General features: G+C 42.2%; 1 protein-coding gene across 1 annotated transcript; it reads left to right on the forward strand.

The window, feature by feature from the left end:
- Positions 1-7018: 7018 nt before the first annotated feature.
- On the forward strand, positions 7019-22901 carry LOC122784379 (NACHT, LRR and PYD domains-containing protein 3-like). Its single transcript, XM_044049631.1, has 15 exons — positions 7019-7216; positions 8472-8567; positions 8829-8921; positions 9003-9122; positions 9546-9674; positions 10092-10170; positions 11666-11855; positions 11940-13740; positions 13837-14010; positions 19705-19878; positions 19976-20149; positions 20240-20413; positions 20512-20685; positions 22150-22196; positions 22277-22901. The coding sequence occupies exons 3-15, from the start codon at positions 8845-8847 to the stop codon at positions 22801-22803; spliced, it is 3840 nt and encodes a 1279-aa protein (XP_043905566.1). The 5' UTR covers positions 7019-7216; positions 8472-8567; positions 8829-8844; the 3' UTR covers positions 22804-22901.
- Positions 22902-24737: the final 1836 nt, after the last annotated feature.

The following is a 24737-nucleotide window of genomic DNA, read 5'->3' on the forward strand; positions in this document are numbered from 1 at the left end:
ACTCACAATACTTACACTTCCAAAGCTTCCTCACACCACAGGGATCTGTAAAAATAGAAAACGAGAACATGTTTAGTTCAACAACTCAGCTCAACAAAGTGTCACAACCGAACAAGGACTTGAACCCAATAGCACGACTCGAAGACAACTTCCGAAAATATTCCAATTTATTGGACAAAGTAACAAATAAAAATCACTCACAGAAACAACAGAAAATCACTATCGAGGAATCACTAGATAAGCAAAAGGCAAAACTAATAAATCATAATCACTCACTGGGAGGAGACAAAAGGTTTGGGCAAGGTGCCAAATCAAAATCACTCTTCACGAGGAAAAAAACTCTGATGGCTCAAAATGGGACAAAACAAAGTAGCAACTAAGAAATTCAAAAATCTTACAAACAATTGACGTGGCGTGGATTGGCGTGGGTTCTCTGGCATGACAGACAAGACGAACTGGCACAGGGCAGAGCGAAGCACAGGCTATATGTAAACTCAAAGTAATGGGGAACAGGTGGAAACAATCAGGACGGGCAAGATAATCACACTGGTGGGAAACCTACAGGGGAAGGGCAAGTTATCTGAAACAAGAGGAAGAGAGATGTCAAATTAAACAGGAAGTCACAAGACAACAAATAGAAGGCAAAACTAAACATAACTTAACACAACTTTCTAGATATGACAGTACCCCTCTAGGGACGGCTCCTGACGACCCAGATAACTGAGGGTGGCGTCTGTAAAAGTCTGTGATGAGGTCAGGATCTGTTTTCCATTCATCCCCCTCTCTGATCCTAACCAGATGATAGGCGTTTCTGAGGTCTAATTTAGTGAAAACCTTAGCTTGCTGAAGCTGATCAAAAGCTGATGACATTAGTGGCAGAGGGTACCGATTCTTAACAGTTATGTCATTAAGTGGTGCATAGTCTATACATGGTCAAAGTGTCCCATCTTTCTTTCCCACAAAAAAGAACCCTGCCCCCGCTGGAGATGAAGAGGGGCGGATAAGACCAGCCTTTAACGAGGACTCAATATACTCAGTCATAGCCTTCTTTTCGGGGCCAGAGATGGAATACAGTCTACCCTTGGGAATAGGGGACCCCGGGATCAAATCAATGGGGCAATCATAAGGCCTGTGGGGAGGAAGGGAGGTTGCCTTCTATTTACTAAATACCTCACTCAACTCGTGGTAACATCTTGGGACTGAAGTCAGGTCAGGAGTTTGAGTGTCTGTGACATGAACAGAGGCAATGTTATCACTAGTTTTCACATTCACATTATGACAGAATTCACTGGCTTCCTGTAGCTGCTCGCATCTGCTTCAAGACTCTAGTGCTTGCGTTCCATGCTACAAACGGATCCGGTCCAGCCTACATCCAGGACATGATCAAAACCTACACCCCAGCCCGCCCACTCCGCTCTGCATCGACAAACCGGCTTGCTGCCCCCTCACTGAGAGGATCGCAGAGGCACTCGCAGAACTCGAGACTGTTCACTGTCCTCGCTCCCAAATGGTGGAACGATCTCCCCATCGACATCCGGACAGCTGAAAGCCTCCACATCTTCCGACGCCGACTAAAAACACATCTCTTCCGACTCTACCTCGACTAAGACGACAAAAAAAAAAAATTCGCACTTATGACTAGCACTTCATAGTTTGTTCTACTTGAAGCTCTTACTTACTTCTAGCTCTTATTTGTACCCAAATGTTTAAATGCACTTTTGTAAGTCGCTTTGGATAAAAGCGTCTGCTAAATGACATGTAATGTAATAATGACAGGACTTTAAACACTTGGATTTACATTCTTCTGCCCAGTTCAAGACCCTCCCAGTGCTCCAGTCAATGTGCGGGTTATGTTTCTTCAGCCAGGGAAAACCCAAAATGAGGGGATACTGGGCAGAGTTATATAAGTGAAATTGCATAAGTTCATAGTGGTTATCAATGATAACTGTGAGCAGTTCAGTCATGTGTGTCACTCGAAAAATCAGACTGCCATCAAGAGCGCTGGCCTCTATAGGCTGAGATAATTGTTCTGTCTTTAGCTTGAGTCTCATGGCAAAATCCCAGTCCATGAGACTTTCATCAGCCCCCGAGTCAATGAGAGTCTCCAAACTAAGTGTGGTGTCGTGATGCCTCACCTTAGTCTGGGTTAAAGCTCGAGGAGGGAATTCCGTGGAGGAGAAACGTCTCCCCAGTACCCCCCTGTCGACTGGTGAGCCTGTGCCTTTTGCCGGACACGCTGCTAGCAGATGCCCTTGCTGTCCGCAATAGAAGCACCTGCCTTCCTGCAGGCGACGACGGCGCTCCTCTGTGGACAGTTTGGTTCGCCCCAACTGCATGGGCTCCTCCACCTCCTTGGAGGGCCTCTCCCTCCAGGTAATGGAGCACGTGAGGAGCTCCGCCAACTGGGTGTAGTGACAGCAGCGCGACCCTGATGACGACCAGCTGTAGAGGCCATTCAGCTTCGTTGTCGCTCCTGTAAGCGATTGTCTGTTCTTATGGCCAGAGTTATTACTGAGTCTAGATCAGAAGGCAAATCTAGGGGCACTAAGTCTTGAATTTGATCTGAAAGTCCCTTGAGAAAATCATCATACAGGGCCGTGGCATTCCATCCGCTATCCGTAGCTAGGGTGCGAAAGCGGATAGCATAGTCACAAACAGAGTCTCTATTTTGTTTGATGTTGCTCAACTCACGTGCTTTCTCTCAGTTGGATGAGAGGGGATCGAAAGCCTTCCTCAGAGCCTGTTTGAACTCCTTGAGGGATCCGCAGATCATTGAATCCCGAGACCATTCAGCCGTAGCCCATGCCCTCACCCTCCCGGTGAGGTGGGAGATCATGAATGCCACCTTGGATCGTTCCGTAGGAAAGGCTGAGGGCAAGTGTTCATAATGCATATCACAGTCCACAATAAACGCCCAACATCCTCCTGACTCACCAGAAAACTTTTCTCGGGGGGAAAGGCGAAGAGTCGTGGCATGGGGAGCTGGGATCGATGAAGCTCTGGCATCCGCCGGAGATGGTGTGGTCATGGTGTCTGAGGGAGAGGGATCCCTTTTGAGATGAGCAAGGACTTGATGTACTTGGTTTGCCAGGAGGTTAACATGGGTTGTCATAGAGGCTTTGAACTCCTCCTGATTTTTAGCCATCCCCTTCACACCACTGTGCAGAGAGGCCATGTGCTCCTCCTCCTGAGTCAGGCGGGTGTTCTGGGAGCGAATGGCCGCTGTCAGTTGTCAGCTGGGTTCATGCTGGCCAGTTCGTAGTGTCACAGCCGAACAAGGACTTGAACCCAATAGCACGACTCGAAGACAACTTCCAAAAATATTCCAATTTATTGGACAAAGTAACAAATAAAAATCACTCACAGAGGAGGAAAAGTAACAACAGAAAATCACTCTATCGAGGAATCACTAGATAAGCAAAAGGCAAAACTAATAAATCATAATCACTCCCTGGGAGGAGACAAAAGGTTTGGGCAAGGTGCCAAATCAAAATCACTCTTCACGAGGAAAAAAACTCTGATGGCTCAAAATGGGACAAAACAAAGTAGCAACTAAGAAATTCAAAAATCTTACAAACAATTGACGTGGCGTGGATTGGCGTGGGTTCTCTGGCATGACAGACAAGACGAACTGGCACAGGGCAGAGGGAAGCACAGGCTATATGTAAACTCAAAGTAATGGGGAACAGGTGGAAACAATCAGGGCGGGGAAGATAATCACACTGGCGGGAAACCTACAGGGAAAGGGCAAGTTATCTGAAACAAGAGGAAGAGATGTCAAAATAAAACAGGAAGTCACAAGACAACAAATAGAAGGCAAAACTAAACATAACTTAACACAACTTTCTAGATATGACATAACGTCACTGTTAAATACAATAAGGTATTAGAAGCGAAACGACGCCGATGTTACAGAGAAAACTGACATGTTAACGAGCGTGTGTGTGTGAGAGTGAGTGAGAGGGAAAAAGAGCGGCCAAGGACGGGTCAAGCGGATCAACGCGCTGCAAGCAGCTCGCGGTGTTCGCAACGTAACCTCCTCCATAGCGCCTGCTACACTTCTTTACCCAGACAGCGGTAGAATCGCTTTTCTATTGCGTAAAATCACGGTTATGGAAATGATACAGTCGCGCACACTCGCCAGTATGTGAGCCGTCCTCAGACTGAGGACACGAAGCGAACATTAACATTCAGCTGACTCTTCTTTGAGTTAACATTAGCTAGTGTTAGCAATAAATACTATTAACATGATGCACACGTTCAAAAAATATATATAAATAAATACAAATTAATTAAAATGTGAAAGTAGTTGAAGAGTTGATGGATGAAAGGAACTTGGTATGTATTAATGATGGGAGAGGAACGAGGGTGAACACAGCTACAGGTTATGAGTCAGCATTAGATGTAACACTAGTGTCAAGTGTCATTGCGGGCGTTAGTAGTTGGGAATTCTGTGCGGACTCGACTGTAGGTAGTGACCACTACCCAGTGACATGTTCTGTAGGAGAGAGAATGGAAGTAAGTGCGAGTGGACAAATCCCAAAGTGGGTATACGCTAAGGCAAAATGGGATCTGTTTCAGGAGATGAGTGAGGAAGAACTGACAAGAGTGGATGTTTCAGGAGATATAGAGGAGATAAATGAGAACATAACCTCAGGAATTTTAAGGCCAGCAGAGGGAGCCATCCCCCAGAGTAAGAGCAAGATAAATAGGAAACTGGTACCGTGGTAGACAGAAGAATGTCGTCAAGCTGCTAAAAAAGAAACAGAGAATTTAAACAACTCAAAAGAACCCATCGTGTGCAGCAGCTAGTCCAATATAAGAAGGCACAGACAGTAGTGAAAAGAACAATATTTTCTTATAACAGAAAGATTAACATATGATCTTGAAGAACCAGAAATGCTGGCAAATGATCAAAGTGGTTTTAGAAAAGGAAGAAACACAATGGATGCAGTGATAAGGCTAGAGACAGAGATAAGAAAGGCACAGGCAAATAAAGAAGCAATAGTGGCAGGGTTTTTTGATATTGAGAAAGCATATGATATGATGTGGAAGGAAGGATTATTAATAAAGCTGTGCAAGATGGGTATAAGAGGAAGGGTGTACAACTGGATTAAGTAGAGAATGGGACCCCTCAAGGGAGTGTGATTAGCCCTTTACTCTTTACACTAATGATCAATGACGTGTTCTCAAAAGTACCAGAGGAGATAGGTAGGTCACTCTTTGTGGATGATGGGGCCTTGTGGAAAAGAGGAAGGAATGTGGCATATGTTGTGGGCAAAGTACAAGGGGCTATTGATGAGGTGGTGGAGTGGGGCTATGACTGGGGATGCCAGTTCTCAGTGGAAAAAAACCTAGACAGTGTATTTTAGCAGGAAACCAAGAGAGGAAGGAATGAAACTGAAAATGTACGGGAATGAGCTGCAAAGAGTTGGAACATTTACATTTGTGGGTGTAGTGTTTGACTCACAGTTAACATGGGCAGGGCATATTGGTAGAATAGAAGAGAAATGCAAAAAAGTGATCAATGTGTTGCGATGTTTGACAGGTAGGAGTTGGGGAGCTAGTGTATGTGGCTTTAATACCATCAGTGATTATGGCAGCATTGCCTATGGGTCAGCTGCTAGATCAAGGCTTAAGAAGCTGGATGTGATTCAGGCTCTGAGAGTCTGTAGTGGGGCTGTTAAGACAACGCCAGTACCTGCGTTACAGGTAGAGATGGGAGAGGTGCCTCTGGGGCTGAGAAGGAAGCAGTTGATGGGAAATTACTGGGCGAATTTGAAGGGACACAATGATTCTCACCCGATGAAAGTGGTACTGCACGAGTGCTGGGAGAATGGGAAGAGTCAGAGGGAAAATCAGAGGGAGAGTAGGAAAGGAATTGTCAAATGAACTGGGAGTCTTAGCGGTGAGAATAAGCTCCACAATATTCTGTAGTCCAGCAACACCATTATGGATGCTTGAGGGCCCGAAAATAGACTGGCATCTGTTAGAAATGAAAAGAAAAAGGAAAGGGTCAAATAGATTTGGTTGGTGCGTTTGAACGTCATGTAATGGGAGAGTATGGAGACTTTGTGCTGATATACACAGATGGGGCTAGGGAACCTGAAACAGGAGTGACAGAATTTGGGGTGGCTGTGCCAGAGAGGGGGATTGGACTAAGTGGGAGAGCATCGAATATGTTGGGGGTCTACACGGTGGTGATGCTGGCAGTGTTGGTAGCTCTAAGATGGGTGGAAGAGGCCAGACACAACAGGCTACTGATTTGCTCAGATTCCTCGTCAGTTCTGTGGAGCATGAATTAATTTCATTCTAATAGCCGACAGGACATGTTGTATGAAATATTGCAGTCAGTTACTAGAGTAATGAACAGAGGACGTCAGGTTGGATTTATGTGGGTACCAGCGCATGTAGGAGTGAGGGGGAATGAGAGGGCAGATAAATTGGCAAAGAGTGCATTAAGGAAAGAAAGAGTGGAAATGGAAGTGAGTGTTAGTAAGGCTGAGGTTAAGAGTGTCATCTGGGGGAAAACAACCACATGTGGCAAGAGAGGTGGGATAGAGAGGGTAGAGGGAGGCATTTATATCAAATACAGAACAGTGTTAGGGTCAATAGGGTAGGTATGGGACACAGGAGAGAGGAGGTTGTGATAACTGAATAAATCACTTAAATTGGCAGGGAAACATCAGACATGACTGAGTGAGAGGTGTCAGGAAGAGGAGGAATCTGTGGAACATGTACTTTTGAGGTGTAGGGCATATGGGGCAAATACAGAGGTGATGAAAAATAATCTAAGGAAATTAGGGGATCAAGAATTTGAAGGGAGTAATGGAAACGAGTGAGAAATGTTAACAGGATGATTATGTAGGAGCAGCAAGTGTGCACCCTTGACGGTACAAATGTTGCTGGAAACTGGCAAAACAGGTTCATTAAGGAGACAATCCATGAAAACCACGTCACCATAGTATCACGCAGGCTTGCTGTGATGACTCCGCCCACTTTGAGGAGGCGCTATGAAAACAACATGCTGATACTAAACTGAGTCGAGTCGATTAGAGTAAAGTTGAGATCAGAGCAGTTATTTGATCACATTCATCACATTTCCTTCAGATGAGACTTGAGAAAACTTTGGTCTGTGGTTTGTTTCCTGTTCAGCAGCAGAATCACTTCACTGACGTTCAGCAGCTTCATGACGATCATTTCCTGCTTTCACAAGGTAACGAAACTAAACTCATCTCATCACACGTGACTTTGAGTGGACGTGATGTTTTTACTGTGAAGCTCATGAATCTCACGTCACTGACTCTTGTTCAGTGACTGAGGTTTTTACACAGAATGAATTGACCCTGTAGTGACACTGAGAGGCTTAAATGTCTGGTGTAATACTGCAAACTTGTCTTATTATGGGATGTGAACATGTCCTGGTTCCTCTGAACGTGAAGAAGGCCCAACCCTTTTGAAGCAGCTCTGCTGACACAGTATAAATGCTGACATCTGCTGGTTGACATGTGATATTACACACTGGAATCACGTGGATGCTCAGAACCCACGAGCTGAACTTCTGTATGGTCTTAATTCACTGAGTGATGGTTTGACATCAAACATATTTAAATGTAACATCTATAAACACAAACTCTTGTTAACGACCAGATGTTGTTTGGAGCTCAAACGTCACCTGGTTGTAACAAAAGACTTTTCTACAAGTTCACTGTGTTTGTTTTTGTAGAGAGAGTCGTGTTCCTTTGTCACAGCTAAAGAATCAATCATGGAGTTAAAGTGACAGCTACAGTGAAAAGTGGAATTTCCTGTTCAATAATTCCTAAGATATGAACTCGTTTTCTTTTACTTTGACCTTTGTCTGAAAAGTGGATCCTCTCTCAGCTAACTTGGCTAGTGCTGCTAACTGCAAAACAACCACTTCCCTGTTACAGATCCATCATGTTCTTATGAGTTAACTCCGCCTCCTCTGACTCACTCTGTCTCCATCAGCTGTTTAGTTTATTTCACATAGAAACAATATAAAAAAACACATAGACGATAACACATAAAAGTACATGTGACGTGCAGCAGAAACACGGATTGAAAAAGAAATGCACTGAAAATGAAAAAGTTGTGACTTTTTGTCGACGTGATGTTTTTATTGTGAAGCTCATGAATCTCACGTCACTGATTCTGTTGTTCAGCGACTAAAATGTTTGGAAATCACTGGTTTAGAGGACATTTGTGCTTTTGGTGAAAGAGAAGTTCTGCTGGACTCAAAGATCAGATAGTGACTGATCATTTTATGTTTCCGGTGAAAACAGATTACAGCCATTGTAGGTGAAACAAAAGGATCCAGAGGACGAGGTCATATTTTGATAAGATTTAAGAAACTAAAGTTAAATTAAACGTTTATTCAAAATCGTCACAATTAACGACATCTCTTCAAAGTCCAGATGTTTAACATACATATGTATCTATCTATTGGGCAGCTTCTTACCTGACCACCAGAGGGCGGGCTCTTCTGTTAAACCAGTGGACTCACCTGCAGTGAAGGGCTGTAAAGTGTGATGCAAACAGCGTCTTGAGTGAGTTGTGAGTCGAGCTGTGACGTTCACGAACGAGTCAAATCTTTTTAACGGCTCTTTGAAATGAACCAGTAACTGAGTGACTGACAGTCCATTATTAGCATAAACCAATGGGCTGTGCCGATTGTTCAGTCAGCCAATGAGGGTCATGTCGGCCAATTCTGTGGTTAAAAAAAGTCTTCTTGCTGACCGGCCCACATTAGGTCAATGTGGTCCACCCATGTTAGCAGAACTTGTAATGAGCGAGTTTTATTCTCCCAGCAGGTGGCGCTCTGCTATGAATCAGATCAAGGACAGTGAAGAGGAAGCTCCGCCCTCTAAAACCACTCTGTGTGAGGAACATGAGGGTCAGAGGTGAGATGAGGATCTCATGGATCATGTGACTCGTCTCCATGTCACAGCTCAGTGTTTTATTTACACATCATGTGTTTGTAGGAGGATCCATCAACAGAGACCAGACTCTGCCGGACCTGGACCTGGACCTGGACCCAGCTGTGTGTCCATGAAGAGTGACTGGTCCATGTATGAACCTTTGAACTTCAAACAAGAACAGAGGTCAGATGATAGAGGGTGGAGGTCTTCACAGGTCAACAACTCAAATGATCCACCATGTAGCACCAGAGACACCTAATATTTGAGAATTCAGACCCAGACCCATGCAGACCCAAGACATTCTGGACCCAAGTCCCAAACAGACCCGTCCCCATTTAATCTCAGATCTGGACCCATGAAAAAATAGGAAATGTTGAATAATTGTGGAACAGTCCTGGCTCACGTGCTTGGGTTTGGGTAAAGTGATCTGACTGAAGATGTGGAAGTCTTAAATGTGTTAATCAGTGTAGTGTTTGACACCATCTGGGTCACACTCAACCATTTCTGACACAAACCTGTTTTTCTTGTGTCTCCTGATACTGTAGATCATTAATGAGATCAATCACAGCAGATGTTGTATTTACATGTCATGTCCTGTGTTTGTAGGAGGATCCGTCAACAGGGACCAGACTCTGCCAGACCTGGACCTAGACCCAGCTGTGTGTCCATGAAGAGTGACTGGTCTATAGGTCATATTATTAACTTCAAGGATGGACAAAAACACGGTGAACTGATGTAAGAATTTCACACATAGTAACACACACTTACATGATCCTCCACCAGGGGGAGCCTGTCTAGTCCAAAACATGTTGCATCCAGAAAAACACTCTTCTTCTCTTTGGTGGACCAATGTTGTTTTTCTGTCTCCACTAAACGTCTTCAGCCTGTCCTCGTCTCTGAATACGTTTCCAGCAGTAAATCTAGTCAGAGTCCGTGATTGGTCAGGGACTCATGGACAAGCCTCTCTGATTGTGTCTTTGAGACTTCACACATAACAAACACTAGAGACTGTCCTTCAGGGACTTTTGTCTTCAACCTGTCAAACTCATGTCATGTGAACTTGGCTGAAGAAGAATCGTAGGTGCAGCACATTGAAAACCTGGTAGAAACAAATGATTGTTTAGTAAATGACACTGAATCTTTTCTCCTCAGAGTTGATCAGCAGAGGACAGAGGTTCTCAGTGGTCAGTCTGTCCAGCAGCATGGAGCAGACCTGGACTCCATATTTAAGGTGTGTAAATGTACAAACATGACACTACTGTTAATACTGAAGCAGAGTCCTGGGGCCTCATGTATAAACCGTGCGTACGCACAAAAAGACGGCGTACGCTTGCTTTCACGCACAGACGGCATGTATAAAAATGTACTTGGCGTGGAAGTTTGCGCATCGCAGCGCAAACTCTCGAGCTGCCGTGAGAATTTGCCGAGAGCTCCGCAAACTCTTGTCAGGTGGAGACGCTGCAATATTAAGCTCTGAAACTTATCACAGTGTTTGAAAATAATATTATTAATGTGTCTACAGTGACAAACATGAATTTTCTGTGACAAACAATACTGATACACCACGTACGTTTGAACATATGTGGATAACATCAGAGAGGACACTGAAGACGAAACTGATCCTGTGAGCACACACACACACTACAGACCTGTGTGTGTGTGTGTGTGTGTGTGTGTGAGAGAGAGGAAGACTCACTTATTTACTTTGAGCAAATTACTGAAACTAATTTTCCACATTTAAATATTTTCTTTATGTAACACAGTGATGTAAACACAGCTGCTGACATGAACACATGAACACACGTCAGTCTATAATGTTTTAAACACAAAATAAAGTTACAGACTCATTTGTTGTAAGAAAACGGGACTTGAACGTTGAGTAGAACATTTTCTTTATCCCATTTTAATCCACACGATAACGAAATAACTACGAAAAAGTTATTCCGCCACCACTGCGCCTTTCACCGGAAGAGAAAGGCGCAGCATCCACAACACAATCAGTGACAGTAATGAATGGTTACATGGAGTAACTCTGTGAACGCAGTGTGCTTATTTTGTGCGTAATGTGTGTAGATGATGACGTGTGACACTTATAGATTGTTGAAATGATCTCTAAATTCAGCTCACATGGATCAGTCATGTCTAAACATACATGTTACACCAGAAAAAAACATGCACAGGATCAACTATCAATGCACAGCCAGTTTTTTAAGCAATCAATATTAATATGAGAGCAGTCGCTGTGACCCTGACATTTAGTTCCTTTGTGTTTATCACCAATTCCAAAAAAACCCGACCAAAATCTATTTTTACAGATTTATACATCATAAATTGCACTTTCCTTCTTTTTCTTTTATTTCCCTCTTTCTTTGCTGCCACAGTTGTCCTTTTTCTTCAGGACAAAGGCGTTTTAGAGTCATTTGTATATTCATTTGTGGGTGGGCGTGGTGTGTTCCTCATTCATCTCCGCTCAGTTTCACGTTGGATGGGATGTATAAAGAAAAGGTGCGCAGGACTTGGCGTACGCACAGTTTTATAAATCTGAGATTTTCTTTGCGTACGTACTTTATAAATGTTGTGCGTACGCCGTCTTTTAGTATGAAAGCTGCGCACTCTTTTATACATGAGGCTCCTGGTCCTGACAGTCTGGATGCTGCTCTGTGGACCTGCAGGACTTCACTCTGTCACTGATCATCTGAGGTTAAACTTCACATGTTCTGTTCCAGCTGCTGGAGGAGAACATCATCCGCTTTGTGAAGAACGAGCTGAAGAAGATCCACAAGCTTCTGGATACAGATCACACAGAAGTCTCAGAGAGTCAGAGGGAGGATGAGGAGCAGAGGAGCAGCAGAGAGGCCTTTCTGAAGATCACAGAGGACGTCTTAAGGAGGATGAAGCAGGAGAAGCTAGCTGACAGTAAGAGGACTTTTAATGTGAAAGGAAGAACATCTTATTTTCTCAATGATCCACTCACTGATTTATTTTCTTGTGTTCTGTCAGAAATCAGAGCTCCAGCTTGTCGACGTGAACTCAAATTAAACCTGAAGAAGAAGTTCCAGTGTTTGTTTGAGGGTGTGGCTAAAGCAGGAAACTCCACCCTTCTGAATGAGATCTTCACAGAGCTTTACATCACAGAGGGAGAGACTGGAGAGGTCAATGAAGAACATGAGGTCAGACAGATTGAAAAAGCTTCCTGGAAATCAGACAGACCAGAAACATCCATCAGACAAGAAGACATCTTTAAAGCCTCAGCTGGAAGAGGCGGACCAATTAGAAGAGTGATGACAAAGGGCGTGGCTGGCATTGGGAAAACAGTGTTAACACAGAAGTTCACTCTGGACTGGGCTGAAGACAAAAGCAACCAGGACGTACAGTTCATGTTTCCCTTCACCTTCAGAGAGCTGAATGTGCTGAAAGAGAAGAAGTTCAGTTTGGTGGAACTCATCCATCACTTCTTCACTGAAACCAAAGAAGCAGGAATCTGCAGGTTTGAAGACTTTAAGGTGGTCTTCATCTTTGATGGTCTGGACGAGTGTCGACTTCCTCTGGACTTCCACAACACTGAGATCCTGACTGACATCACAGCGTCCACCTCAGTGGACGTGCTGCTGACAAACCTCATCAGGGGGAAACTGCTTCCCTCTGCTCGCCTCTGGATAACCACGCGACCTGCAGCAGCCAATCAGATCCCTCCTGACTGTGTGGACATGGTGACAGAGGTCAGAGGGTTCACGGACCCACAGAAGGAGGACTACTTCAGGAAGAGGTTCAGAGATGAGAAGCAGGCCAGGAGGATCATCTCCCACATCCAGACATCACGAAGCCTCCACATCATGTGCCACATCCCAGTCTTCTGCTGGATCACTGCAACAGTTCTGGAGAACATGCTGAAAACCAGAGATGGAGGAGAACTGCCCAAGACCCTGACTGAGATGTACATCCACTTCCTAGTGGTTCAGTCCAAAGTGAAGAAGGTCAAATATGATGGAGGAGTTGAGGCAGATCCACACTGGAGTCCAGAGAACAAGAAGATGATTGAGTCTCTGGGGAAACTGGCTTTTGAGCAGCTGCAGAAAGGAAACCTGATCTTCTATGAATCAGACCTGACAGAGTGTGGCATCGATATCACAGCAGCTTCAGTTTACTCAGGAGTCTTCACTCAGATCTTTAAAGAGGAGAGAGGCCTGTACCAGGACAAGGTCTTCTGCTTTGTCCATCTGAGTGTTCAGGAGTTTCTAGCTGCTCTTCATGTTCATCTGACCTTCATCAACTCTGGAACAAATCTCTTGTCAGAAGAACCAACAACGAGCCAGCGGTCCATACAAACAAACAAACCTGAACTGAATCATCTGCACCAGAGTGCTGTGGAAGAGGCCTTACTGAGTCCAAATGGACACCTGGACTTGTCCCTCCGCTTCCTCCTGGGTCTTTCACTGGAGACCAATCAGAAGCTCTTAAGAGGTCTACTGACACAAACAGGAAGTGGTTCACAGACCAATCAGGAAACAGTTGAGTACATCAAGAAGAAGATCAGTGAGAATCTGTCAGCAGAGAGAAGCATCAACCTGTTCCATTGTCTGAATGAACTGAACCATCGTTCTCTTGTGGAGGAGATCCAAGAGTCCCTCACATCAGGACGCCTGTCCAGAAAGACACTGTCTCCTGCTCAGTGGTCAGCTCTGGTCTTCATCTTACTGTCACCAGGAAAAGATCTGGAAGAGTTTGACCTGAAGAAATACTCTGCTTCAGAGATGGCTCTTCTGAAGCTGCTGCCGGTGGTCAAAGTCTCCACCAAAGCTCTGTACGTGGATCAGTATATAAATATTAATAAGACATAATCTAAAGAGCACAAGACAAACATGTTTAACCTTTTGTTCATCACTATTTTCTACCTCAGACTGAGTGGCTGTAAACTCTCAGAGAGAAGCTGTGAAGCTCTGTCCTCAGTCCTCAGCTCTGTGTCCTCTAGTCTGAGACACATGGACCTGAGTAACAATGACCTGCAGGATCCAGGAGTGAAGCTGCTGTGTGATGGACTGAAGAGTCCTCACTGTTCTCTGGAGACTCTCAGGTTGGTGCTCAGCTGATTTATATGGACAATTCTACTCTGATTATTTTTTTATTTTATTTTTATTATTATTATTTTTTTATATAATTTATTTTTTATTGACATTCAGAAACAGACATTCACATCCGGCAAAACATACATGCATACATCTCACATCTGTTGTCTGCTCTAAATGCCTAGACAAAATAAAAACAATGAAAAAAGGAAAAACACACATTAGCAACTATGTATAAGTTAGATTTCCACAGTTCCTCCAGCAGACAGAGGAATTATCATCATAGTGAGACTTCTGAGAAGGTGTAATAAAGTACCTAATCAAGCTTTTCCATCCAAATTCCCTCCACTTCTGTGAGCTGGTACATCTCCATTGATACCTCCAAATTGTTGTCCATTCTTCCTCAGATATATTTATCCCTCCTTCCTTCTCCCATTTTATTTGAATATATGAAGTAGAGTGAGATTTCAAATTAGACAGACCCTTATATAAGTATGACACAGTTTTATTAATAGCTTTTGTAAATAATTGAATTAGACATGTGTTTATCTTTGTTAGATTTTTCATCTTTGTATTGACGTAATGCCGTAACTGCAGGTATCTATAAAAGTCTTGTTTTTCTAAAACATGTGTCCTTTTAAGCGTTTCAAAACTGAGTAACTTTCCATCTTTCATTACTCTACATAAGGCTGTTATACCGTTAGCTATCCAGTCCTTAAATCTAGAATCCAATTTATTAGGTCTAAAATGCGAATCATAAGCACTCCATTTAAGAGCCAAAATATCATTTTCAAGTTTATGTTCTTTTATAATAATTTTCCATACTTTAAGGGTCCACGCCACCCATGGATTATCAATGTTATTTATGTGGGTTTGCAAGTTATTATCAGCTAAAATTGCCTGTATGGTGATGGAGGGCATTTTTTCCTCAATGCTTTTCCATTGAGCTGTATATGACGGGTTGCACCAGCATACCACTGCTCTCATCTGCGCTGCAAAATAATAATATCTAAAATAAGGCAAGCCCCATCCTCCCTTTTGTTTAACCAGCTGTAAGGTTTTGAGGCGAACTGCTATATACCTGGATAGCAGTTTGTCCCACTCGTTAAATTGGTTTTGGTTAATCTCTATTGGCAATGTTTGAAATAAATATTAAATTCTTGGCAATATGATCATTTTAATAGAGTCAATTCTTGAACTAAGGCTAAAGAAGGGAATTAAGTTCCATCTTGCTATATCATCCTTTATTTTTTTATGTATGGGTGAATAGTTATATTCCGATAATTTTGTAAGATCTTTTGGTAGGTTGATGCCTAAGTATTTAAAGGACTCTGTTTGCCATGTCAAGGGGTAGCTACTTTTGATTTCTCTTGGTGGGCAGTAGTTATATGAGAGTATTTGGGTTTTACTCATGTTGATTTTGTACCCAGATAATTGGCCATATTGTTCAAATGCTTGCATCAATTTAGGCAGAGAGTGAGTTGGTTGTGCAAGGTATATCAAAATATTGTCTGCATAACAGGCCAATTTATATTCCGTCCCTTTAATAATGATTCCCTTAATATCTTCTCTTTGTCTGATGTATTGAGCTAGTGGTTCCAAATATAATGCGAAGAGTAGTGGTGACCATGCACAGCCCTGTCTGGTGCCCCTTTCTAGGGTAAAACTATTTGACAAATATCCATTGACCTTGACCCTGGCGGTAGGTTTGTCATATAGTGCCTGTATGGTTTTAATAATTGTATCGTGGAAGCCAATTCTATGCAACACTCTGTAGAGAAAAATCCACTTAACCGAATCAAAGGCCTTTTCAGCATCTACGCTCATCACAATTGCTTCAGTTTGATTTCTTTGTATATGATCCATAATATGTAGTGTCTTTGGTATATTGTCTTGTGTTTGGCGTTGGTGTATGAAACCTGTCTGATCATTATGTATCAGTGTCGGCAGGAATTCTTCTAATCGTTTGGCCATAGCAGAAGTAAATCATTTATAGTCCACATTAAGAACAGAGATTGGCCTAAAAGAGCCACTCTCCACTTTATCCTTGCCTTCTTTTGGTATGGCTGAAATGATTGCCTCCTTCCAGCTGGGTGGCGTTTGCGCATTTTTTAAAGCCCAATTCAGAGTAGGAAGTAAAACAGGTATTAGTTCTTTTTTAAATTCCTTGTACCACTCTTCCGTGTAGCCATCAGATCCTGGCGATTTGCTTAATTTAAATCCAACAATTGCAACTTTTAATTCTTCTTCAGTTATATCCGCAGTCATCATTTTATTTAGATTTTCATCGAGAGTGGGTAAATCTAGGGAATTCAGGAAGCTGTCAATTTGGGCCACACTCCCACCTGGGACTTCAGAATATAAGGTTTTGTAAAACACTTCAAAAGCTTCCTGAATTTCATTTAGTTTATTTTTTATCGCTTTTGTCCTTGGATCCCTAATTTTATGAATTGTATTTTCGGCTATCCTTTTTTTCAACTTCCATGCCAATACTTTCATAGATTTGGAGCCACTTTCGTAGTGTTTCTGTTTCAGAAACATTAAATCTTCTGTGCCAAATCTAATTTCTGTTTTCCTTCTTGTAGCTTTAGCTTGTTTTTGAAATCCTCTAACTTTTTATTCCTATTTTTTTTCTTAAATGACGATATTGCTATAATTTTCCCTCTCAGAACAGCCTTCAGAGTATCCCATAACATGGGAGGTGAAACCTCTCCAGTATCATTGAATTCTAAGAAGAGACACATTTCTGATTTAATTTGTGCCTTAAAAGACAGATCATTCAACAGACTGGAATTCAATTTCCATGTATTATTTTTTGATCGCAGGCCAAAATCAGCGGATAAGTATACTGGTGCATGGTCACTTAGATCTATTGTCCCGATTCCACATGTATTTTATCTTTATCCTTCCCAAATGTTATGAAATAATCTATTCTTGTATAGAGAGAGTGAGGAGCAGAGTAGTAAGTGTTAGGGAAAAAATCTCGCCATATATCAATCAAGCCCACCTCCTCAAATAGTGTGTTTACTTTGTTATAGAAGGACTTCCTATCCTGGGTTTTTCCACAAGATGAGTCCAACTTTGGCTGCAGATGTATATTTAGATCCCCTCCACAGATCAAGAGGCCTTCTGTTTCACTTACCATGATATTGGTTATTTTTTGGAAGAAACTAATGTCACTCCCTGGGGGTGCATAGACATTCACTAAGGTAATTGGATTCCCATCTATCTTACCCCTTACTTAAAATAAACGTGCCCTCTTTATCACCCATTTCGAATACTTTTTCAAAATGTAGCTTGTTTGAAATGAGAATAGCAACTCCTCTTCTCTGCCCTGATTTGTATGAAGAAAAAAACAGATTTGTAAAAGCCCCTTTTCTTTAGCTTTATATGCTCCTTGTCTGTCAAATGGGTCTCTTGTAAATAAACCACATGGACTTGTTCTGTTCTCACTTTAGATAGGATTTTACTACGTTTAACTGGATTCAACAGCCCATTGACATTAAACGAAATGAATTTTCATTTGTCACTAGCCATACTTATTTACTTGTAAGTGTACCAACAAACTTAACAAGATGAAAATTGAAAGATCTGCTCCCTGAACAAATAACAACACCAAACATAAGCAAGAAATAGGAAAAAAGGATAAACAAAAAGAGTGATCCCAAGGCTGGGGTCTCTAAGAAAAGACCCTGGCCTGAGCTAGATAAAATATCTAGCTGTGAGGGAAAGCCTCTCCCACCTGTGGGCTGAGGGCCCCCACCATGGCGCTCTAAAAAAGAAAAGAAAAGGTCTCTGTTCATTCCACAGAAAATGTGTCCTTATACAGCAACCCTCGCCTGTATGTGGGTCAATGACATATAAGGTTTTTTAACAGGTCAATTTAAAAATATGATAAATATGAATTTCTATTGCAATTGGTCAAAGCTTTACAATGTCATGTGTACATGCATACATGTTAAAATCTTGAATTACGATATTTTGGTGGTTTTTCACGTAAATGAATTGGTCGTTACCCTCCAAAATGTCATGTGGTGCGACCATCAATCATCTTAAAAATGTATTTATTTAATCAACATATTTACCCTTTTTTCACAAGTTCTTAGTAAAATGATGTGCCTAGAAACTAATTATTTGGATTTCTGTTGAATTGTCATACATACTGATATAATCCTCATTCCTCTAAAGTCATGGTCACTGTTTTGCATGTAGTTTGCGTGCTAATTTTTCCTGTAAAATGCATAAAAATAATGAAAATGTAAACAAAATCCCACTAACTTCATCTTACCCCATCAGTAAATAAGTTTCTGCCACAGAAAGAAGGTATCACTTTTTTTATTTTGCTACAGTTATTGCTATTAATGGTCGCACCACAAGATATTTGGTCACACCACATGATATTTGGTCGCACCACAAGATCGAGTGCACCACATGATATTTGGTCGCACCACAAGATAAGTCGCACCACATGATATTTAATTAAGCACCACATGATATTTAGTCACACCATGATATTTGGTGGCACCACAAGATATTTAATTAAGCACCACATGATATTTGGTGATATTTGGTCACACCACGCGATATTTGGTCACATATTTGGTCGCACCACATATTTGGTCGCACCACATGATATTTGGTCGCACCCGATATTTGGTCGCACCACATGATATTTGGTCGCACATGATATTTGGTCGCACCACATGATATTTAGTGCACCACATATTTGGTGCACCACATGATATTTGGTCACACCACATGATATTTGGTCGCACCACAAGATATTTGGTCGCACTTTTGGTCGCACCACATGATATTTGGTCGCACCACATGAAATTGGACATTGGACATTGGACAGCATTGGACACCTAAACACCTAAACAAAAGTTGGTATCAAATTATGAATTTGTAAAAATAAATCAATATTTATTGTGTTTTTGAGATCATACCACATGACATCCATATTTGGAAACTATCTACCAGCCATTTTAAAAGCAGTTATTTTAAAAGATGAGAGAGAGTTACAAACCTGCTAACTGATTCTGTGGGTCCTCTGCAAAGTTGTTTGTGATGTAACTTCCTGTCTTGGGGTGGCTTTGAAAATGAAAGTTCCAAAATGGTGGTTTCTTCATGGTCGCACCACATGATATTTCATAAAATGGACATACTCGGACAAAGTTTACTTAATAAACGTAAATAAGAGGGAAATGTCATTACAAGATCACTGTCATTTCACATGAGGTTACAAAACACTTTAGAATTTATGCCACATAGGGCAGAAAATACATTTGAATAGATTAAGATTCATTTTAAATAAATGTCCAAAACTGGATTCATGACTGGACGGTCACACCACATGATATTTTTACACTTTCCGTAGCAATACAAATGAAATGCCTAATGATTTTTGAATATATTTTTCTCGAATATATTTTTAACAAGAAAAAATGCAAATGGACAGTATAATTAGCCGTCATGTCATTGACCCATAAATATTCTCATCATGTGGTGAATATAGCACGTTCTGTTTAGCTTTCCAACTCTTCAAAAATCAGTCAAAGCTTATACTTCTTCTGGAGAGGATGGGGACGGCCTTCTGAAAGCTCGCAGTTTCTCCTTGATACCCTTCTCTCGCGCCTCACCTGTCCCTGATTATTTTTTTAATTACATATGTGAATAGATTTTCTTGAACTCCTCCTCAGAATGAGTGGCTGTAACCTCTCAGAGAGAAGCTGTGAAGCTCTGTCCTCAGTCCTCAGCTCTGTGTCCTCTCGTCTGAGACACGTGGACCTGAGTAACAACGACCTGCAGGATCCAGGAGTGAAGCTGCTGTGTGATGGACTGAAGAGTCCTCACTGTTCTCTGGAGACTCTCAGGTCAGAACTCTGACTCAGACTCTTTGCTTCTTTAGGTTCTTGTTGATGAAGATGTTTTTTCTGAATCACTGAGTTCATCATATCTTCTTAACTCCAGTCTGTCAGGTTGTCTGGTCTCAGAGGAAGGATGTTCTTCTCTGACCTCAGCTCTGAACTCCAACCCCTCCCATCTCAGAGAACTGGACCTGAGTAACAATGACCTGAAGGATCCAGGAGTGAAGCTGCTGTGTGATGGACTGAAGAGTCCTCACTGTTCTCTGGAGACTCTCAGGTTGGTGCTCAGCTGATTTATATGGACAATTCTACTCTGATTATTTTTTTAATTACATATGTGAATAGATTTTCTTGAACTCCTCCTCAGAATGAGTGGCTGTAAACTCTCAGAGAGAAGCTGTGAAGCTCTGTCCTCAGTCCTCAGCTCTGTGTCCTCTCGTCTGAGACACGTGGACCTGAGTAACAACGACCTGCAGGATCCAGGAGTGAAGCTGCTGTGTGATGGACTGAAGAGTCCTCACTGTTCTCTGGAGACTCTCAGGTCAGAACTCTGACTCAGACTCTTTGCTTCTTTAGGTTCTTGTTGATGAAGATGTTTTTTTCTGAATCACTGAGTTCATCATATCTTCTTAACTCCAGTCTGTCAGGTTGTCTGGTCTCAGAGGAAGGATGTTCTTCTCTGACCTCAGCTCTGAACTCCAACCCCTCCCATCTGAGAGAACTGGACCTGAGCTACAATCATCCAGGAGACTCAGGAGAGAAGCTGCTGTCTGCTGGACTGAAGAGTCCTCACTGGAGACTGGACACTCTCAGGTATTCTCCTCCTCTTCCTCCTCCTCCTTCCTCTTCATGTTCATCAGCAGTATTCAAACTTGTCAGCAGGTTCAGGTTGAAGATGTCCTGTTATTATGTTTTCCTCTGTCAGTGAGTATAACCAAACATTAGTGACACTTTTTAAACACCTCGTGAGAACGAGTGAATGTCACGTAGTTCAGCCTGAGAAACGACCAGAACCATGAACTGGACAGATCATCTGCACAGAGTAGCAGCATCATGTGAGAAGTCCTGGTACTGGGTACAGAACAGTCCTGGTCCACAATTTTTGGTTTGTGAGCGTCAGGAGGCTTTCGGCAACTCCCACATTTAAATTTGTGACAAACGGACGTTTTATATACTGAAAAAAATGCTAGAAAATCTATATAAGGTTAGTTTTGCTTTTCTGAGGCAGAATTGTTCGGAGATTCGGCAAGAACACATTCTCCCGAGCTGCTGCAGAGCTTGGTTCTGACGCCTGACTTGTGACTAAATCAAATCCCTTTGTTCGGTACAAGTCCTGTGTCAGTGGGGTCTTCTCCTGCATCATCAACTCATCACCTATCGTTCATAAGAAGAAGGAAGCCTGACAAAAACGACAAAAACGATAAGCTCCGCCTCTGCGGACGCTCGGCGCTCACTGTGCCCGGCACAGAGAAGCGTGACCTCGGCCTGTCCTGATGAAATGATCCGCTGGCTCAGACATCGCTGTCATTAGATGCTCGGTGTGATCCATAGATTTGTTGTTGACGTGTTATTTTGTTTTTAATGGAAACGTTTTGACCTGACAGTTTAAAAGTTTGTATATTGTTAATGTTTTATTTATTTTAACTTTGAATGTTAGATTTATATTAAAGTCGCACGGTGATTGTATCTGTATTTAAATATAATATGTAGATATTAGATATGTAGAGTAGTATAGATTTGTACAAGTCATATATATATATATATACTACTCTACAATGCTGTAATATATCTATTTTCCACATTGTATCATTCGTGTTGTATATTTTAATAGAAATAAATTAATAAATGAAGTTAAATATTTAAAATGTAAAAATAATAACAACATATATATGCATTTATTTAAAGTATGTATAGCATGTGTTCATTTATCAACACCGTAGGTGGCGCTAATGAGGCTGCAGCACTACAGCAGAACTACAGCAGAACTACAGCAGAACAATACATACATACTTGCATACTTGAGTATTGAGAAACAACCACATACTTGTGTACTCCCGTACTTGGCAAGTATATACTCCCAGTGTACTTCTCAAGTATATACTTCCCAAGTAAGCAAGTACATACTTGCATACTTGAGTATTGAGAAACAGCCACCGTCTTCTCTTTGAAACACACCTGTCCTTGTAGTTCATCATTGTGTCCACCAGAGTGCGTCATTAAGACAACAGTTTGGACTCATGTTGGACAGAAACTCATTCAGACTGTTTCTTCCTCCAGGATGGACCATGCTGGAGAGCAGAGGTTAAAACCTGGTCTCAGGAAGTGTAAGTATGGATTTACAGGAAATAACAACATATCAGCTGATCATCAATAAACTGCAGCTGTGTCTCGTTGTCTTCATCAGATTCATGTGAACTGGAACTGGACACAAACACAATGAGCAGAGAACTCAAACTGTCTGACGACAACAGGAAAGTGACCTGTGTGACAGAAGATAAGTCGTATCCTGATCATCCAGACAGATTTGAGTTCTTTCCTCAGCTGCTGTGTAGACCTGGTCTGACTGGTCGCTGTTACTGGGAGGTCGAGTGGAGAGGAACTGTTCATATATCACTGAGTTACAGAGGAATCAAGAGGAAAGACAACAGTTTTGACTGTTTGTTTGGACATAATGATCAGTCCTGGAGTCTGATCTGCTCTGATGGTCATGGTTACTTTGTCCGTCACTGTAGGACACAAACACCCATCATGTCCTCTGTCTCTCACAGAGTATCAGTGTATGTGGACTGTCCTGCTGGGACTCTGTCCTTCTACAGCGTCTCCTCTGACTCACTGATCCACCTCCACACCTTCAGGACCACATTCACTGAACCGGTTTATCCTGGGTTCCTGGTCTGGCCTGGTTCCTCAGTGTCTCTGTGTCCTCTGTAGGACATGAAGAGACAGCAGCTTCAGTGGTGGACGAGGTCAAAGCTCGTCTCAGTCATTCTTTGTTGAAACCATCAATAAATAAAGACTTAAAAAATCAACATGTCTGTCATTAACTGAGCCGCCGTCCTGCGCTGTGAGCGCCCCCTGCTGCTGAGAACCAGCCTGAAACACACAGGTTCACACACACTGAGATAAAAATAACAAAAAGTTAATGTTTGAAAGTGAAATTAAAAGATACAGAAAGTAAAATCAATTAGAAATGAATAAATGCTTTATATAAAATAAAAAGAAAGAAGTCAAAATAATATAAAATAAAATTCAAGGTTTTCAATCCAATAGAAAACAAAGTAAATAAAGATGTTAAGAGTTTGACTCTTTGTCTGAAGAACATCATCTTCTCACTGACGAGCCTTTCTGTCCCAGCATGCACTGCTTCTCCTCCTCCTCCTCTTCATGCTGCCCCCTGCTGCGTGTGAGCAGAACAACACTCAGAGTTACGCACACACACACACACACACATGGAAAATGAAACACACATGAGCAGATTATGCCATGAATGAGGAAGTGTGGTTTCTGCTGTGATGCAGGTGAAACTGAGTGTGCGTGACCTCAGGATGACCTCTGTCCTCCTGCTGCTCTGTGAACGACAGTGAAGAACGTGTCCACAGTGACAGGAAACTCATGACACTCAGAGGGTTTTTGCACTTTCCAAACATCATCAGTGTCTGTGGTTTCTGTTTCTGTGGCTTAATGAAGAATGACATTTTCAACATCAATAAAAACCACATCATATCACTTTAATCTACTTTGTTGTGTTGATGACGAGGTACTGACACCTAATACAATCTATGTCAGATTAAGTCTACGCTCTTTTAGGTCATAGATTAACAGCTCCATCCACTCACTCTCCCACACCAAAGCCCATAGAGAAAACCAGTGATTTTAGCTGCGGGGACACAGGAGCTGCTGGTCCTCTGCTGCCTCGTGTGGTCACTTTGTGTCACTGACGTCAATCTGAACAAAGGATTTCAAACACTGAAGTGACAAAATAAGACATTTGAACTTAGTGATGGAGGCAGCAGTGTGTGTGTGTGTGTGTGTGTGTGTGTGTGTGTGTGTGTGTGTAGTGTGTGTGTGTGTGTAGTGTGTGTGTATGTGTGTGTGTGTGTATGTGTGTGTGTGTGTGTGTGTCTGTGTGTATGTGTGTAGTGTGTGTGTATGTGTGTGTGTGTGTATGTGTGTGTGTGTGTGCCTGTGTGTGTGTGTAGAGTGTAGTGTGTGTGTGTGTGTGTGTGTGTGTGTGTGTGTGTGTATGCGTGTAGTGTGTGTGTGTCTGTGTGTGTGTGTCTGTGTGTGTGTGTGTGTGTGTGTGTGTGTGTGTGTGTGTGTGTGTGTAAGTGTAGTGTGTGTGTGTGTGTGTGTCTGTGTGTGTGTGTCTGTGTGCCTGTGTGTGTGTGTGTGTGTGTGTGTGAGTGAGTGTGAGTGTGTGTGTCTGTGTGTGTGTGTGTGTGTGTGTGTGTGTGTGTGTGTGTGCCACTCCACTCCACAGAACTACAAAAGCTGACGTCACTTTTATAACTTTTAAAAAGTGTAAGATGTCAAATTAAATCAGAGAAGAAAAAAACATGTGACATATTTCATCATCACATTGGTGTGTGTGTGGAAACCTCACGTCCAGTGGTGACATCACACTGAGTTTCACAGAAGAAGAAACGCTGAGTCATGTTCCATCAGCTCCTCCCCCCTCTTTTGTCCCTCTGTCTCTGGACAGCGGGACACGTCCAGTCATGTCCCAGCATGTTGGACAGTCTGTCTAACATCTGATAAAAGACAGAAGTTGAAAAGGGACAACCCGCCAAATTAAAAGTCCCTTATGGCACTTTATTGTGAAGGAAATTTGAAGTTGTCAAACTTTTTCTATGTGTAAAATATTA

This window comes from Solea senegalensis, linkage group LG17, assembly GCF_019176455.1.
Source record: "Solea senegalensis isolate Sse05_10M linkage group LG17, IFAPA_SoseM_1, whole genome shotgun sequence".
Lineage (NCBI taxonomy): Eukaryota > Metazoa > Chordata > Actinopteri > Pleuronectiformes > Soleidae > Solea > Solea senegalensis.